The sequence below is a fragment of the Trichoderma aggressivum genome (assembly GCF_033847375.1).
Source record: "Trichoderma aggressivum f. europaeum strain CBS 100526 chromosome Unknown scaffold_060, whole genome shotgun sequence".
NCBI classification, from domain to species: Eukaryota; Fungi; Ascomycota; class Sordariomycetes; order Hypocreales; family Hypocreaceae; genus Trichoderma; species Trichoderma aggressivum.
In genome coordinates this window covers 134,768-150,976 of record NW_026946426.1, presented here as the reverse complement: position 1 = coordinate 150,976, position 16,209 = coordinate 134,768, and the positions used below count along the sequence as shown (strand labels likewise).

At 51.6% G+C, this 16,209-nt stretch overlaps 4 protein-coding genes across 4 annotated transcripts; 3 read left to right on the top strand and 1 right to left on the bottom strand.

Annotated features, from left to right (window-relative positions):
- Positions 1-128: 128 nt before the first annotated feature.
- On the top strand, positions 129-2,533 carry Triagg1_9868 (uncharacterized protein; the record flags this gene model as incomplete). The annotated part of the gene is made up of 2 exons (XM_062904873.1): positions 129-2,199; positions 2,286-2,533. The coding sequence occupies 2 exons, from the start codon at positions 129-131 to the stop codon at positions 2,531-2,533; spliced, it is 2,319 nt and encodes a 772-aa protein (XP_062751210.1).
- A 5,798-nt stretch (positions 2,534-8,331) lies between these two features.
- Positions 8,332-9,189, top strand: Triagg1_9867 (uncharacterized protein; the record flags this gene model as incomplete). Its single annotated transcript, XM_062904872.1, has 1 exon — positions 8,332-9,189. The coding sequence occupies one exon, from the start codon at positions 8,332-8,334 to the stop codon at positions 9,187-9,189; it is 858 nt and encodes a 285-aa protein (XP_062751209.1).
- A 1,849-nt stretch (positions 9,190-11,038) lies between these two features.
- On the bottom strand, positions 11,039-14,243 carry Triagg1_9866 (uncharacterized protein; the record flags this gene model as incomplete). The annotated part of the gene is made up of 2 exons (XM_062904870.1): positions 11,039-12,201; positions 12,302-14,243. The coding sequence occupies 2 exons, from the start codon at positions 14,241-14,243 to the stop codon at positions 11,039-11,041; spliced, it is 3,105 nt and encodes a 1,034-aa protein (XP_062751208.1).
- Positions 14,244-15,027: 784 nt separating this feature from the next.
- On the top strand, positions 15,028-15,486 carry Triagg1_9865 (uncharacterized protein; the record flags this gene model as incomplete). The annotated part of the gene is made up of 3 exons (XM_062904869.1): positions 15,028-15,119; positions 15,192-15,283; positions 15,350-15,486. The coding sequence occupies 3 exons, from the start codon at positions 15,028-15,030 to the stop codon at positions 15,484-15,486; spliced, it is 321 nt and encodes a 106-aa protein (XP_062751207.1).
- Between the last annotated feature and the right edge of the window lie 723 nt (positions 15,487-16,209).

Below are 16,209 nucleotides of genomic sequence, written 5' to 3'. Positions count from 1 at the left end.
GGTTGCCTCTCCCACGGCTTGACGCATCTTATCACCACGGAACTCTCTATTTTCCTTCTACCCTTGACCGCCCGCCGAGGCCAAGGAGACGACGAGCTCATCGCCGTGCCGGCCTCTCCGCCGCCATCATGGCCGCAGCCACCGCTTCGCCGCCCCCAACTGCAACTTCTCCCAGCTCGCCAAGTCAACGAGACTCAGTTTCCATACCCCAGGCTCTATCGCCACCGAGGAAGCCGGTTGCAGGGACCGTGCGGAAGCCCGTACCGCCAGCGGCTCCTGCGGTCGTTTCTGCAGAGGTAGCATCGCCGCAGGAAGCTCCGGCGTCTCCTGGCCAGACACACTCGGCTCATGATAGCTGGACTCAGCCACTTGACCTGAGCTTCAACTTGAATCTCAATGATGCGCCTCAGCGACCAGAGGTCGTGACTCCCCCAAAAGAGCAAGAACCGTTTACGGGGCTGCTGAGCAGCCCCGTCTCAGGTGCTCTCGACTTACAGCTTCCGTTCCTTGAAACCTCGAAGCAACAGTCGTCCCAGGATGACGCCTCTAACCCGGCTGCTGCTGAGAGCAGCCTACCCATACCTGACCGCACCCCTCCGCCTGTCCCACCTGCCGCCACGGCTGATGGAACGGATTCGACTGCTACGAGCCCTCGGGATCCTGTGCGAAAGGAGGACGTGGACAGAAACAGCCGCGAGTCTGATGAGACAACCAACCCCTCCCAGGAACCCGTTTCTTTCAAATCTTCGGCAACAACGAGCGCAAGCTCATTATCGGGTATAAACGAGGGACCGGAATACCTCCCAGACGAAGACTCTCCCGGCAGCTCCATCATCGAGGGTAACTTGCCTCGAGGCACGTCGATGCAGCAGCTTCAGTACCGCAAACAGGAATATCCACCCCGCGTATCAAGTGTTCCGAACGATGGCATTCGCACTCCCTCTAACCCGGAATTGGTGGACAGCGCAGGCAATATCAAGCGCCACCTGACTCCCACGTCCAACAACATGAGCAGAAGCTCCCTGCCGCGTCCCCAATCTGCCTACTCTGTGCTCTCGGAGGGGCAGCGAGGGCGGTCGCCTGCTTTGATGCCTGGTGGCTCGCATATGCGCGCTCCGTCAGTCCAGTCGCGAAAGTCGCCCGACGTCCGCAATTCATCATACGCTGAGCTTCTCAATGTTCCTTATCCCCAGCAGGCTCCCCCGCCCATCACCATGGACAACTCGGGGCTTCGCACTGTCGTGGGCAACAATGCTTCGCTGCTCAGTGTACAGAAGACCCTCGAGATGTACCGCCAGAATGTCAAGAAAACCAACGATTTTACGGTTCAGTACTCTTTCGCCGTCTTCTTGATTTCCGTGGCCCAAGAGCAGGGGCTGGACTTTTCTGATCCCAAGGGCCGCAAGAACAGCCCGCAGCCGTTCCGCGACCTGGACAGCCCCATTGTTGAGGCCACCGTGGCCAGCCCTACTGAACTGGTCCGGGAGGCCAAGCAGATTTTGCAGCGCCTGGCCAGCGGAGGTTATCCGTTTGCGCAGTACTATTTGGCCGATGGCTTTGCCTCTGGGCTCTTTAACAAAGGCAAAGAAGACTACAACCAAGCGTTCCCTCTCTTTGTCCTTGCTGCCAAGCACGGCCATGCCGAGTCCGCGTATCGAACTGCTCTTTCTTATGAGTTTGGCTGGGGCTGCCGAAAGGACCCTGCCAAGGCGGTTCAGTTTCTACGCACGGCTGCTTCTAAGAGGCACCCGGGAGCCATGACCCGCCTTGGCAAGGCATGTCTTTCAGGAGATTTGGGTGAGAAGAGGTATCGTGAGGGTATCAAGTGGCTGAAGCTGGCCGCAGAGTCTGCTGATGCGCAGTACAACGCCGCCCCTTACCAGCTGGGGTGCTTGTACGAGACGGGCTATGGCGACGATATCTTTCTTGACCTTAACTATGCGGCCGAACTGTACACTCAGGCTGCAGAGCTGGGCCACCCAGAGGCCAACTTCCGCATGGGTGACGCTTATGAGCATGGCCATCTCAACTGCCCGCGAGACCCGGCGCTTAGCGTTCACTTTTATACTGGTGCTGCTGAACGTGGACACGCTCCCGCCATGATGGGCTTGTGTGCCTGGTACATGGTTGGTGCTCCGCCAATGCTAGAAAAGGACGAGGAAGAGGCTTATGAGTGGGCTCGCCGGTCTGCCGATATGGGTAAGTTGAAAGCTTTGTTCTTCCATCATCTTGACCTTTTTTTTTTCGTCAACCATGACCGCTAATTACATTACTTCATCGTTTAGGTTACGTCAAGGCTCAGTACGCCATTGGATACTTTACGGAGATGGGCATTGGCTGCAGACGAGACATTCTTGAAGCTAATGTGTGGTACGTCAAGGCTGCAGACGCAGGTGATGAGAGGGCCAAGCAGCGGTTGTCCATCATCCAGGCAGCTGTGAGCGGCCAGGGAACTCCCATGGAAGTTGGCGCCCCGAGAAATGGCAAATTAGCAAAAGGAGGCAAAGACGACAAGGACTGTGTTGTCATGTGAGAAGCTGGGAAGAAGCCAAGAACGAAGGGAAAGAAAGAAGAACGAAAAGAAGGGAGGAAAATTGATTACCTTGCACTCAAATCACACTCAAGCGGAAGAACGACATAACACGAACAAAAAAAAAAAAGAGCAACGATTAGGCGGCCGCGGCATGATTAATACGAACGAGCGAGCTTTGGAAACTTTCTGACGACTTTTCTCCTTGGATGTTTTGAGAGATGGACTCCCGTCGAAAACTCTCCTTGATAACATTTTTTCCCGCCTTTTTTTTATACTTATCCTCTGCATCACCGCGTCGATTTTTGTCCTGGAAGCTTTGATATTCACGGGCGTGACCTCACGACGTTTATGCCAAGTTTTGATCTATGTCTAATTTTGAGAGCATATGCTGCAATTCTCTGTTTTATTGATGCAGGGCCTTTTAGAGCACCACATGGAGAGAGGGAACAGGAAGGGTGGGAAACAAGGTCGGATTTGACTTAGAGGACACTGTATTCCCTCGCAAAAAATCACATTATTTTCCTGGCGAAGGGGAAAACAAAGAAAAACCAAAAAAATTCTTCAAAAGGGTTGATACAGCAGGCATTGTTAAGTTGACTGAATGCTTTTTTATTTTCATCATTTTATTCATATATACATACGACCAAGGCGAGGCTGGGGAGAGGGGGAGAGGAGGGAGAGACAGTCTCCCCATCGCCTTTGGGATTAATGTCTTGTTTTCGAAGGGGAATGAGAGCCTACCACTGCACTTTCTTCTTCTTGTTCTTCTTTTGGATGCCTTTCTTGTTCTTGTTTGCATATTTGAGAAGAAATTGCAGAGGGATGGAAATTGGACAGAGTTTGCGCTGCCGCTGTGTTATTTTCCTTTGACTCTTGTTTAACCCCTTTCTTTTTTTCTGTTTGGCTTTTTTTTTGTGTTTCAACTGCTCACGGTGGCGTTATGGGAGTTGCATCATTCAGTGTGTGTTGTTGGATATTGGCTCTGCTTTTTCACACTGTTTTTTCTTTTGCGCGCGCGCGTTGCTGTGTAGAGGGAGTTGGCAAGTTTAAGCGGCACAAAAAAAATGCATCCTGCGTGGGAGCAGATAATATGGGCATTTGCATGCTGCGTCTTTATTTAGAGAATGAAAAACTGAAGAGTGAGATTCTTGTCTTTTGCTTGGTGATGCTTTGATGGCTTGTAGCTCTGGTAGATTACGTGGCCCCTTGGTTGCTTTTGAGATGGAGATTTGATGGATTGGAGTGATGGGTAATTGGGGATGGCTGTGGCATGTATTGATTATACCCTGAACACTATAGAATTACGAAGAAACATCCAAAGAAAGAAGTTACACGGCGAATCTTCTTGCATAAGATTCACTGATACACGGCCTTCTTTCACATCTGGATTCGACGTTCAAACTCCACGCACACGGGGGTGCTGGATAGCTGCTCCCTAAGTTTTAGAGTCATTACTACCCTGTCCCGGGCTGAATTGGATGTATATTTGCATCTTGGTTGGCCCTCGAAAGATGACCGCAGATGTGTATGGATCTTCTGTAATATTTGCATTGCATTTCAGGGGGACATCTTGTAACATGGGATCCTGCAGTACACGGAGTGACACCGAGGCGAAAAGAAACACGAAGGCAGGGGACGATGAACCAACTGGCCACGCTGCGTAAACGTTTGGTTGGCGGGATGAGAATGAGATTTCACAGTGAGCGAGCATTTGCGAGGCGGGTTGCTTTTTCTTTTTCTTTTTTTGGCATACAAACAGCTGGTTGGCTCATCGTCCCGCCAAGTATCACGTAACATGTCCGCCGTGACGGCCTCGGTACGGATCGAGCTTCCCCCCGAGGTTACACCAAAAAGTTGATAGGTTCTGGACTCAGTCAGTTGATGCATATCCGTCTGTGTAACCGTCAAGGCGCATGCGGGGGAGGCCTTTTTTTTTTTCGGTGACACAAAGCATGCAAACAAGTTGGTCACTCTTTGGCCAAAAGCCTCCATTTACCCTCGCACTCAATCTGCGACGAGGCTAGAGATGAACATATCGAAGCTCGAAGTAGCCCGGATATCTGGTCGACGGAGCCGATCAACACATGTGTCGTCACCGGAGCGTCTCGATTGGACAGATGGTGAAACGGGAGTGCCTGGCAGACACATGTGGGCTATATTGACATCCGTGACGATAGTGTCATGCGTTGCCTGGAAGCAAAGACTAAGGCTGGCCCGGCGCTTTTCACAATGACACGTGCGGGCTATGCAGCTTGGCCCCCCTGCGAGCTCCACAGAGCTGAGACCATCATGGGTCGATCTTTTTGCAGTTTGCAGTTGAAAGTTCAAATTGCAAAGCCCCAATGAATGCCTGTGTAGAGGCAACTTTGCATGTGATTCTCATTAAAAGTTGGGCAACACACTCGAGATGCTTAGGAGATGCCATTGCATGAGCCATTGGGAATACTCGTGGGATCTCGACATCGCTCACCCATCTGCCAGCCGTCCAATCACTCGGAATGTACTCGTACTGTATCGTGAGTAACTCAACATTTCGTTCCATGGAGAGGCTTCCATTCGTACGGCCATGTTTCTGCCAAGGGTCCCCTTGACATGCTTGTGGCTGCAAGCTCTTAAGCGGAATATGCATTGCAGGGGGGCTGGTCACTCGGCCCACTGAACCGCGATGCATTATTGGCCAGTGTTCCCAAGGCTGCGTCATTAATGGGGCGTGTCAAAGCGCGTCAGACACGCGTGGAGGCGCGTTTCAACCGTCACCAGCATGGCTGAGGCGGGTATCGATAATGACTCTGGGTCTGGTCGAGCCCCCTCACGATGTGAGGCAATTCACGCTCACATGTGCCAATTGGGGCCTCAGTGCGGAGATGAGGCCGAGTTTCGACGAGACTCGATCAGATAGGCCCCTGGATTGGCTCGCGGCGGCTGTGTAGAGGCCGGTCCTTGGGGCACCGAATGGCAAGCTGTTCTTGTTCGGATGCACGGCTCTTGGACAGGCAATGGCGGGCTGATGCCAATGACTCGGTACTAAGTTGGCTAGGATGGTAGTTAGCAGAGCAGAGCAGAGCAGAGCAGAATACCGCCGAGCTGACCGTGAACATCTGAACACGAGCTCGTCGGATATGGGTATCGCCGGAGCCAATAGTTGCCAGCTATTGGCACTCAAAGAAACACCTGCCCTCCCTCCCTTCGGGCTTCTGTCAGCTCCGAGTGTGCTTGTCATCCCAAGCCACGAACAAGCAAACAAGTAATGTCTCTCAGGGATCGTCTTGCGCAACCATGACCTCTACGACGGGCAACCCAGACAGTAAGCCAAATCATTGATCAGCTGGAAAGGATGCCTCATGATGGAAAGGAGAAGAGGGATCGAGATCGCAATGGCCTTGACTTGACTCCTTCCAAGGGCTCACGGTCTACTCGGAATGACTATTGTATACCAGGGCAGGGCAGGGCACGCAACTCCCATGTAGAGGGAGGCACAGACTTCATCGATGACGCTACTGGCATCGTGCACATCTCGGTCTTGGGGAACCATCGAAGTCGTTATCATCATACAGTACGAGAAGCCGGCCGGAATACACGGGCAAGACGAAGCGAAAGAGGTAGAGGAGGAACAAGAAGCTGTCAGTGGCGCATCATGCCGGAATCTGGCCCGGGCTCCGCACGTTTTCGGGCACAAAGAGCAGATCCCATTCGCAGCGGACATGGGGGATGCTGGGCTGCATGGCGTACTCGTAGAGCTGTAACAAGTCCATTATACTGTACTGTACGAGCAATATCGCAGTTGTCTCTGGATCAGACTGTGCTGGAATCAACGGAGGAGCTATCGAATCGTCATTTGACGCAGCGTTTCCAATTTCATCTGGTCTGCCATCTCTTGGCACCGTTGGGTCTTCCGACAGCGCCATCTGTTCCCCTTTGCTGTAACTCGATGGAAAGAGGAGTTGAACTAACAAGGGCGAGCCGTTCCTCTTGGTCCCGTGCCACTAAAGATGGGTTGAAGCTGTTAAACTTGGTGCTACTTGCATTAAGTAGTGTGAGTGGAGAGAGAGGCGGAGAGAGGGCGACAAGAGAATCTGTGAGAAATCGTGCAGGTGTGTGTGACTGAGACAGAACAGCTGCTGAAGAAAAAAAAAAAAGAGGCGAGAGAGACAGAGGCTCCCTCAATGGACCAAAACTAGCAGCTTGGTCAAATTGCCTTTCTGCCTCCTCTTTTTCTTTCTCGCATGGCTCCAGTTGTCAGGGCGTTCCCGTGAGACCAGATTCAAGACAGCCCCCCCCGCAATGCTTTGCAGATGACGACTTGACTCTCGGCAGATAGCAATCGCAATGGGTTGATCCAGGCAGGTCTAGAGGGCTTGGCGAGGGAGAGCAAAAGGGCTTCGCCAAACGAGGGACAAGGCGAGACAGAGATTCGCAGAAAAAGAGGTGCCCAACGTCCGTGTCTGCATGCGGCACAGTGTTGAAGCCAGCCGTGAGCCCGGATAGAGCCCGGAGCTCGTACTGTAAGCTCCGCCGAATGTTGCACCAAGCGATTTTTCCCTCATGGCCCTGCAAGGCGCGCCTAAAGTGCTTGCATGAGGAGCTTGGGCTGACTTGGGCGGGTGAAGAGACACGAGGCCACACAAAAAAATAGCAGAAACACGAGGCCCAAGAGCGAGAGATTGCGGGGGAGGCGGTGCAGCGGCACGTTGGCGAGTCGATTGAGAAATTCGTTGGGTTGGTAAATTGTAGTATTTTGTACGGGCCCGGAATTGTCAAAAGATTTGTGGAGAGAGAGCGGGCAAACAGAACAGGAGTTCAATTTGTCACTGGACATCAGGTTGAATCTCAGGAGAGGTGAGAGAAGATGCAAACGACACTAACACTGGAGTGAAGCAAGCAAGTCCCGTCGCCGCATTTGGACTGGTGAGCTTTTTTTTACTGGCAGAGACTGTGTGCAGAGCGCCAGAAAAGCACCGTGCCGTCTTCTCCTTCGTAGGTACCCGTGCCGTACTGCTGCCCGTGCGAAAACAGTCTCGTTTCAAGACACTCTACGCGCAACTGGTACAGCAGTAAGTACTCGGCGGCTACCCATCCGCTACCTCGGACCCGCGCCAGACGTCAATCCGCATCCGGCTACCACCAACCCCTGTCCCAGGGCAGCAGCCGGACCCTCCAGAACCCTCCAGGCCGTCAAGGCCCCCTAAAGGACGACCCCCCTGTTGCTGAATATTGGCGCCTGGTGCTGAATTTTTCCAGGCGTCGCTCACACGGTGCCCGCCGTTGCCCAATTCTTGCCTGGCCGGTGCCCTTTTCGACCCTCCCGCTGCCAACTGTCTCTAGTGCCTGAAGGGTCCTCTGCGAACGCTAACACTAACGCCCAATGTCGCATCCTTGATCCCCCCAGGCACCGCCCAGCGCTCATATTACCTGCGCTTCGCCCTCCCGCTCCCGCATCTCCAAGTTTCTGCAACAACAATAACAACAGCATCATTCCTTTGAACAACGACGAAATTCGCCCACCCTCGGCTGCGCACATCCGCTGTTATCCATTGCGCCGTTTTATCTTGCAAGTTACAACTGTGCAATCAGCGTCCATTCACTTCCCTTCTGTCGCCTCAGTCAATCAAGTCTGCCTGCTAGGCTTGTGAGAGCGCGAACCCTGGAACATCCAAGTCGCGACAACCACAACCAAACATCCAAGCGCAGCTGGGCGCAAATACTCAAGAGGCGTTTCTCCCAAGAGACCCCAAACTATAGAATACTACAATCACCTGCGAAGGAAAAAGAAAAAAAAAGAAACAACACCATCAATCAACATGCTTCTCCCGTCCGCGTTCTCCTGTGACGGCGGATCGCACGCCGCGCCTCAAGCCAGATCACAGGCCGGCCGCTTCGTATCGCCGCCCTCCAGCCCCTCGACTCTGTCTGCTCAATACTCCATCGACAACATCATGAACACCTGCCGCTCCCTCCAGTCTCTCATCTCCATGACCGCCTCCAACACCGACCACGGCGCGCTTGCGCCCGCGCCCACCCTCACGCAACTCCCAACGCCGCCCCTCGCACATGCCCCGACGCCCATGAAGTTGCGCCTGCGGTCGCGCGCGGCCAAGACGGACGGCAAAGGCGACGAGACTCCCGTGGCGAGGAAGAGGATTGCGAAGCGCGCGCCCCCGAGAGGCGTCAACAAACGCCGGCGCGCAGACAGCGACGACATGGGGCGCAACGACGAGTCCGACATGGACACCGAGGCCGAGCTGGATGCCGATACGCTACAAATCCCGCCCTTGCCATCATCGCCGCCGCAGGCGCCGTCGACGCCCAAGCGCGCGCGCATCTCTCCCGAACAGCTGCCCCTGGGCCTCGAGCGCTCCGACTTTCACAACGTCCACCTCCAGGAAGGCAGCGCCCTTGACGAGGAGACGGAAAAGCCCGGCACGGACGTCCAAGTCGAGGCGGACGGCACCGAGTGGAGCGTCGAAGATGATCGCGTCCTCGTTGAGCTGGTGCTCGAGAAACTGAAGCTGTCCAAGATGGAGTGGAAAGACTGCGCGCGAAGTCTGGGCAAGGACCGACACAGCGTTAACAGGCGCTGGAAAAGCCTCATTATGAACGGCGACATTGGCGTCAAGACGAGGAATCGTCGAGCAAGACTGCACTCGACTTGGCGATGAGCCTTGCCATCGTTCACTTGCAATCCTTTTTATCACTACACTTATTTTTCCTTGTGTACTTTTGTGGGGGAGGCGTCGAATGTGATCAAGCTAGCGGTTGTATTGTTTACTACTAATATGTCCGTCTTTTCGACAACTATCTGTTTTCCTTTGTCAGATGGTTTGTTACCCTTTTTTAATCCTGTCAAGCATTGTACCAACAGACATCCTACTTTGTCAATTCATCATCTACCTGTAAACAGCGCATATTTTCCGGGCACTGGCGTCGAGGGGAAAAACACAAAGGAAATGGGGAGACTCACTTACTACAAAGTACTGCCGCCTACTTTTACTTGTACGCTTTTCTTTTGTTTTTATTGAGGCACACCTGGATTTTGGGTGCCGTGGATATCATTTCTTGGACTACTACAACAACTATTACTACGGTACTACTACTACCGCTACTTATTACTTATTACTATTACTAGCTGGACAAGCACAATTTGAAAAAAAAAAGGAAGTCAAAATAACTGTTATGAGTTTCTACTTCTCGTGACTACAGGTAGTTTGTAGACGGGCGCCCTCCAAACGTCATCAAGGGACCACTCAGAGATCGCCACGATCTACCGATGCAACCACTTTAACGAATCCCTTGAAGAAAAATAAATAGCCACGTTTTGTTTCAGACAAACCAAATCCACCGAAACAAGGCATCCCAAGGATCTACGCATCCAGCCTCCTCGCCCCTTTCAGCCAAGGGAGGACAAATACACTTGACTCCTTTCACAGATTTACGTTTTCTGCAGCATCTACATTTGGCACCACCTGGATGTATTCGACTTGGCATGTTCATGCTTTGAGAAGAGAAACCCGTAGTGAATCCAGTGTGTTGTCATCTCGTATGTCAAACCCCGTGAAACCTCGTAAACATGTATAACCAGCATCAGGCAAAACCTACTCTTTACTTCAACGTGGATTTGATACAAGAGTCGAAAACAACAGGAGTACAATATGCCCAGCAAGGGCACAAACTTTTACAAAAGAGAGCCAAAGGGAACAAAAACATCACTAAAAACGACTCAACCTATAAAGGGAAACCCATCTAGAAACCTCTCAGTCACAAAAACTCCAGCCATCCCAACGCCGTGACTTTCCGTATAAAGGGAGCCCTTCAATATGGCAATCGGCCCTGTCTCTCTTACTCCCTTCAGTTTGTAAGCTGAATGATACTCTTTCAAGGGGACCTCCTCCTAACAGGTAGTAGACTTGAATGGTCACTTGACTTAATCGATCGATCCAGATGAACATCTTTACTGCAGATACAATCACCTCGCTGCATGTGCTTCTTCCCCTGTTAAACATTGGCATCAACGTAATCTCTTTTCGCTTTCTATATGTAATTACTACCTTATATCTCCCAAGCCATTCGTCCTCTTCCGCTCTATTCACCCTCTAAGAACGAAACCCAAAAATAATAAAGCTCGTAAGTAGAGGACAAAGTTATCATGCCATCTCATTCTGAATCGCAAAGCAACATTATACCAGCACTGTATCATGCGTGTGCGTTGGTATCCATGCTCACCAATCACGCCCCATCGCATAATTGGCCGACATATAATCCATACAAAGTCAAGTAAAATATAAACAGAAAAAGAACGTAGCAAAACAGGCTCATGATGTTAAAGCTAACGCATGCATTTATGCATCTTGTTTATCCTCTTGCTCTCAATTCTTTCAACGCTCCTTTTGATCATGCAGCTCTTCCAAAATGCCATTCATTAAGATGATGCTTATAAAAAACACAATAGAAGAAAAAAAGAGAAGAAAACCAAAGTTTCGGCAATGTTTAGAACGGACTGCCATCACCGGCCTACGGGGGCGTCATCTGCTCTTCCATCATCTTGCGAACTTCCTGCTCGAGGTTCTTGCTCGCGTCTGCGGCGTCTTCCTCAATCGCACCGGTAACCTTGTTTGCCAATTCAATCTTCTTTTGGCAGGCCTTGTATATCAATTCCTCGATGGTGTGAGCCGAGATGAGCCGGATAACCTCCACATCTCGCTTCTGTCCCAGGCGATGTGCGCGATTCTCCGCCTGGATGTCGTCTTGTGGATTATCCGACTGGTCAAAGATGATGACTTTGTTGGCCGACGTCAAGTTGATGCCGGTGCCGCCCGCACCCGTAGTTAGCAAAAAGACGGGGATGCTAGTGTCTTGGTTGAATTCGTCAATCAGCGTCTGTCGTTCTGACACATTGGTGTTGCCCATGAGCACGCGATGATCGATGCTCTTGCGCGCAAGCACCTCCTGCAAAAGCTCAATGATTCGTGAAAACTTGCTAAAGACCAGGACTCGATCGCCATTCTCCTGGTACTGTTTGATAAGCTCTAGGAGCTTTCTGATTTTGCCGCTATCAAGCTCTGTTGTTGGGGGGATGTCGAATTCCTTTAGCAAGCGGGGATAATCGCGGCACCAAAGATGAAGCTCGAAATCGGACGAGTTTTTGAGCTCCTGGATGAGATGCTTGATATCCGGCTGATGAAGCTCTGATTGCGGGAGCCTGTCCATTAGTATCTTGGCCATTTCTGTGATTTTCTCGTCTGTGAACTGGCGGCGGAAGAGGAGAGGGTGCAGCGCCGCCTTTCGCAGCTGTATCCAAACGTTGTTCTGATCGTTTTGGCGACCGCGGGACCCTCGTGCGGTGCGCTGTGCTGGCTCCATCTTGAACAGTTCTTCATATTCATCGTACACCTCTTTTTGCTCCTTGGGCATGTCGCAGTGAACAACGGTGCAAACCTTGCGAGGCATATCGGACAAAACCTGGTCCTTACGACGCTGCAGGATAAAGGGCTCGAGGATTGTCCTCGCGCGCTTGACTCGCTCGCTGTACAAGAAAGCGCCATTCGTGACGTCGCGGATTGTGACTTTCTGGCTGAAAATGTATTGGATCTGGTTCATGTAGCCGTCAAAAAGTCTAGGGTTGATGAAGTTTAGGAGCGAAGTCATCTCTAGTAAGTTGTTCTGAACGGGAGTGCCTATATCATCATACCATTGTTAGCTCTCCGAATCCCTTCATCTCTCTCCTTGCGTCATATACATAGAATTTCCTCTATAATTGAGTTTGGTGGCGCCTACCTGTAAGCAGCATCTTCCAAGCGGATGGAATTCTTCGAAGGTCCTTGTAGATCTTTGTTTCCGGGTTCTTCATCTTGTGTCCCTCATCAAATATGGCTGCGTTGAGGTCAAACGACCGCATGGCGGCAATGTCCTCTTCAGAATTAATCTGCGAATATGTGGCCAGGACGACATGGTAGGAGTCAGGATCTTGCTCGACCATGTAACCAATCTCGGCACGTTCTGCTTGAGACCCTCGATACCCTATCACGGATAATCCAGGCGCAAATTTCTTGAATTCGCCGAGCCAATTGTTGTATGTACTGGGTGGTACCACAATCAAGTTTGGCCATGGCCGTCTGTCTTTGGGTTCTCTCTCATCCTCCTCTACGAGGTGACACATGAGTGATATAACTTGGCAGGTCTTGCCGAGACCCATTTCGTCGGCAAGGATGCAGCCGATATCATAGTTGTAGAGGACCGACATCCAGTTTAAGCCGTAGAGCTGGAACGGCTTCATTACGCAGTGGCCGTTCATCATTTTTGGCTGATGAGGGACCAGTGGTTTTGAATACTTGATACTGCTCAGGCTTGTCGGCGTTAGGGGAGCATCGTCATCCGAGGGAGTCGACCTCGTGCTGCGTTTGTTCTGACCAAACATGTTGAGGTCCCATGAATCGACGACTCCTTTAACCGCCTGGCCTTTGATCTCGCACTTGGCCACGACCTTGTCAATGGCGGTAACGGCGTCCATGAATACTTCGACAGCATCCACCACAGTCTCTCCGATGCTGACCCTGGCGGATTTGCGGGCGCCAGGCTTCTTGTTGACGCTAACTCTCCTGGCCTGCGACAGGTCGTGGAAGGGACGCTTGTCGATGATGGGTTTAAGGAGATCCTCCTTCATGCCGGTCATGGCTGCCAGCTCCTGGACACTACTCTCATTGATGCAGTCAAGCACCTTGTCGTCATCTTCCTGAGAGGCTGGCGGAGATTCCTCTGCCTCGTACGATTCTTCTCTGCCGTCGTCTACCAGGTCTATGACTAGCGGATCGTCGCTCGAGGCCAGCTTGGGCAGTTCTTCCACGTCAGGTTCGAGTGTAGAGGCCCGTCTCTTGCGTAGCCCTTGCATGAGTCGGCGCCTGGGCGGCGGGGGTTGTGGTTTGGGAGGACTTGAAGTGACAGGAGTGACGGAAGGAGAAGAGGCACGAGACGCGGGCTTTGAAAGTGAAAGCATCTGGCCCTTGGATACCAAGCGTCGGTTGACAGGAGGCTTCGAAGGGGGTTTCGAAATCCGGGTCTGACTTTGAGTCTGAGTCTGGCGCGGTACATGGCGCTCGAGCCATTCTATTGAATCGTCCAAGTCGTTTTTACACGTCCTAAGAGCTTCCCTAACCTTATCCGACGGGTATCGATCGCCAAAAACGTCAAATATCTGCCGTAGCTTCCTTGCTGTCTCCTTTTCGTCGATGGAAGATGCGGGTTGTTTGTAAGCAAAGGCTGCAATCTGTGCTTTAAAATTGGTAGGGCGGATGTTTCCTCTCGGTGGCGTGAGATCGTCCTCGTCGTCCGAGATGAGATTAATAGGCTCTGGCGTCGGTCTCCTCTCAGAGACTGGCTGTGGTCGAGGGGGGCGGAAGACGGTGCCGGCCGGTGCCAGACGAGAGCCCAACCGCGTCTGCTGCAGCTTTGGCTGAAATGGCGACGATGCAGGAACCTCAATTACGCTCGGGGCAGGGGAGGAAGACCCGGCCATTGTAAGCCCAGGGCGGCCAAGGACCTGCGTCGCCTGGGTGGTGTCGTGATCTTTCATGAAGACTGACGGTGAGCAAGGGATCGTGTCTCCAGCCAGTTCATCCATGTCTTCCGCCTGCGGTTGTAATCGTCCTCGTCCGAGAGAAGGCGTTCGCGGTACGATGCCGAGATGTGCAATTGGTGGCAGCGGCGATGAGCTTCGTGCCATGATGAGGAAGAAGAGGAGGAAGAAATTCTTCCTCAGGGGGCGAGGGTGGAGGAGCCACTTAGTGAAGAAAAGCGATTTTCGTTCTTTCAAAGACCAAGCTAAAACCTCCCGCCCGCAGCCCGACGCAGAGCTGAAATAGAAGTGAGACGAAAGTGAGGAAAGGATAAAAAAAAACCACTTCAGGTCAAAAAGAGATCTGAAGCACCCACCCGCCAGATGACCAGATCTGAAGTGACGCAGCGATCGTGCAAACGGGGGGAAAGGTCGAGGAAGAAACTGGTGGCGGGTGTTGAAGCGCAACAAAGTGGCACTTTTTTTTGCAACAATTTTCGTGACAAGCCGAGACGCGCCGTGCCTAGAACACCAAGTCGCGAAGTCACATGACCACTTTACATACTTTACTCTCGATCCGGTGGCTGGAGGAAGTTTAGAAGGACATTTCAGAAATTCGGTAGCGGGGGACGACAGGCTCAAGGGCTCTTAACAAGGACGAGAATTGGAGACGAGACCAAGTTTCAACAAGGAGAGAATAGACAACAAAGCCTCGGAAGAGTGAAAGCAAGCACGGGCAGGCACAGATTGAGATTGGCATTTTGCCCCAGCCACTTTGACGGGGTAGCGTCGATAAGAATAGCTGGGACCCTCCTCTTCCGGCGAGAGCTCCATCAATCTTTGTTTCGTTAGTACATACTCGTACGGGCCTCATCTCAATCTCATTTCATCTCATCTAAATCTCAACCCCTTCACTCCAACGACCAATCACCAACTTCGACACCCATCAACAATGGCCACCCGCCGCATCGTCAACTCCGAAAGGACAATCCTCGAAAAAGATGACACGGAGGAAAAGTCCAACATCAGCCCCGCCGTCCCCAAGTGAGCACTCTCAAACTCGAGAAAACACATATGCGCATTTCAACTAACTCCTCCCCTCCTCACAATCACCAGAGACGTCATCTACAAACTCCTCGGCTTCTCCGCCGCCATGATCATTATCCCCATTGGATCATATTTTGCAACCGTCCATACGGTCTTCAACGGTAGCGCCCTTCTTCGTTTGACGTAGACCAGCGCAGATCTAGTGACTGATTTGCCTTTACATGCAGGGAATTCGTCGCTCGCCGGTGGCATGGCTGCTGTGCTGGCCAACGTTGTGCTTATTTCATACATAGTGGTAGCCATGAAGGAAGATCAGACAGATCTAAAAGAGGGCACAAAACCGGAGAGCAAGAAGACACAGTAAATAGCCAGGTGTGCGGGGCGCAGCATCATAGTTGTCCATATCACCTTTCACAAGGCAAAACAGGAAGCAATCTTGTCCAATTCAGAGAAAAGAATTCAAAAATAGAAAAAAACACGAGAAAAAAATAGACATCTCCTATTCATTATGTTTGTAGAGCCTGTCATCATCAACATGCGGATTCCTGAAATCTTACTCTCAGGAGACCACGTCTATATGCCACAATCAGCTTAGTCGACGGGCGATGATTTGGCATCATTGCCATGAACAGATCCATGCTCTTGCCATACATCTGAAGCAGAACTATTACTCTCCGCCAGAGCCAACGGCAATGATTTATCAACACCTCAACGCCACATACGGAGGTTATCCGCGTATATACCCATCCTCGTCCACAATGTCATGTGCTAAGCGCTCCTAATAGAGCTCTTCAAACAAACGAGTTTCCCAATGGTGCAAAGGGAAAAAAAAGAAAAAGCAAAAATGATGGTATCCCCGCCCAGCCGTATTCGTCTCTCCCAGACCTGCAATAATGGCGTAATTATAGGCAACAAGCAATGAATGCCCAAAAGACCGATCGTGAAGCAACTTAATGGAGCCTTTTCTACCCCATCGAACAAACAGACAAACAAAAGACAAACAAAAGGGAGTCAAGTCCAGTAGAGCGTTCAAAGGAAAATGTAAAGGAATGATGATGTAATGAGGGTATTTGACTTTCCAGAAGAC